At 56.2% G+C, this 1,622-nt stretch overlaps 1 protein-coding gene across 1 annotated transcript in view; it reads left to right on the top strand.

Moving 5' to 3' along the window:
• Positions 1-1,622, top strand: part of ABTB2 (ankyrin repeat and BTB (POZ) domain containing 2) — a 216,580-nt gene that overhangs the window by 194,064 nt on the left and 20,894 nt on the right. Inside the window, exon 4 of the mRNA XM_011936396.1 lies at positions 778-930. Within this exon, the coding sequence (XP_011791786.1) occupies positions 778-930 (153 nt within the window). The remainder of the gene's footprint in view (positions 1-777; positions 931-1,622) is intronic.

Raw genomic sequence — 1,622 nt, 5'->3', positions numbered from 1 at the left:
CACTATGCCTGGCTAATTTTTTGTATTTTTTAGTAGAGACAGGGTTTCACCGTGTTAGCCAGGATGGTCTCGATCTTCTGACCTCGTGATCTGCCCAAAGTGAGCCACCGCGCCCGGCCGAGGCCACTACTCTATCCTGAGCACCAAACTGGGAGCAACTGTAGCCTGGCACAGGAAGTGGTGTCAGCCCACCTCGGCCTAGGTGCCAGGTGAGGAAGGAGTGGTCATTAATGTTGCACAACAGCATAATATGCGTTGTCCTATTGGGCCTCAGGACAGCCTCGATAAGGAGGTATCACATGCGTGCTGCAGATAAACAGACTCGAGTGTGCTTGTCGGAGGGAATGGTGACCTGACGCTGCTGATGGCAGCCCTGGGTTTGGACCTGGGTCTGTGAGACTCTTAGCTGTGCAGCTTCTCCCCTCTGCAGAGAAGAACACTTGGGGACCCTGACTGAACTCTTTGGAGGGGGCAAGGTCCCAATTCCACACACTGGGGAACTGCTCCTTCCCTGAGCCACCTGAGGGCCTCAGGTTCTGCTAATGGCCCATGACGGAAATTCCTTCTGTGCATTGCAGGTTCAGTCGGGGTCTCTGTGAGCAGAAGGAGCAGGTCCCCTGCAAGGGGTGATCAGCCTTGGTGGCCGCCTGTGAGCATGTGTGTGCTTGAGGGGTCCCCTGCTGCCTTTCAGGGAGCACTCTCCCTAGGCGTGACCCTCTCTCTGCTGCCCTGCAGGGACCCCGCCCCCGGCCTGACCCTCTCTCTGCTGCCCCACAGGCCCTTCATGCTGCTGCCACCCCTCATGGAGTGGATGCGTGTGGCCATCACCTACGCAGAGCACCGCCGCAGCCTCACCGTGGATAGCGGCGACATCCGGCAGGCGGCCCGGCTGCTGCTGCCTGGTCTGGACTGTGAACCTCGGCAGCTCAAGTATGAACCAGGGAGGAGGGAGGGCCCTGGCATCCATGTCCTGCCCCCAGCGGCTCCCCTCTGCTGGCTTCTTCCCCAGGTGGCTGGGAGCAGGTCAGAGAGCAGGGGCTACAGCACATTTGAGCTGCTCTAAGGGTGTCCTCTGCAAAGGCCAAGGCTGAGTATGGTAACAGATCTATTGTAGACCTTGGCTGCTGTCTGGAAGTGTCTCCTGCAGCTACTGGTCTGCTACACAGAGGAGACACACATTGGGACTAGGGCAGGAGAGCCCACACATCTGACTCTGGGATACTTGGGGGCTGAGGGGCAGAAGTGGGCCCATTCTTTCCTCTGTTCCTGTCATTGACACCACATGGAGCCCTTCCTGGGTGCAGGTGCTGTGAGCCCTTCCTCTTTATGTGTATTATCTTAGTCCTCATGACAAGTGTAGAGAAGAGGCAATCATGCCCATCTTACAGATGAAGAAGCTGAAGGTCAGAGGGGAACAGTAGCTTGCCCACAGATACTCAGCTAGCACTTTACTGTGCCCAGATTTGAGCCCAGGTCCATATGGCCTCCAAGCCTGTGCTCCTAATTTCCTTCCCTAAGTGCCTCTCACAGTAGACTCATTTGCTGAGGAGCTTTTCTAGAGAAGCTTCCCTGGCCATCCTCGGCCCATGAGAGCCTTTTATCTATTTTTTTTTTTTTTTTTT

Source organism: Colobus angolensis, unplaced genomic scaffold, assembly GCF_000951035.1.
Source record: "Colobus angolensis palliatus isolate OR3802 unplaced genomic scaffold, Cang.pa_1.0 Scaffold152, whole genome shotgun sequence".
Classification (NCBI taxonomy): domain Eukaryota; kingdom Metazoa; phylum Chordata; class Mammalia; order Primates; family Cercopithecidae; genus Colobus; species Colobus angolensis.
Note: the sequence above shows the minus strand (reverse complement) of the source record. Positions and strands in the feature narration are given on the sequence as shown.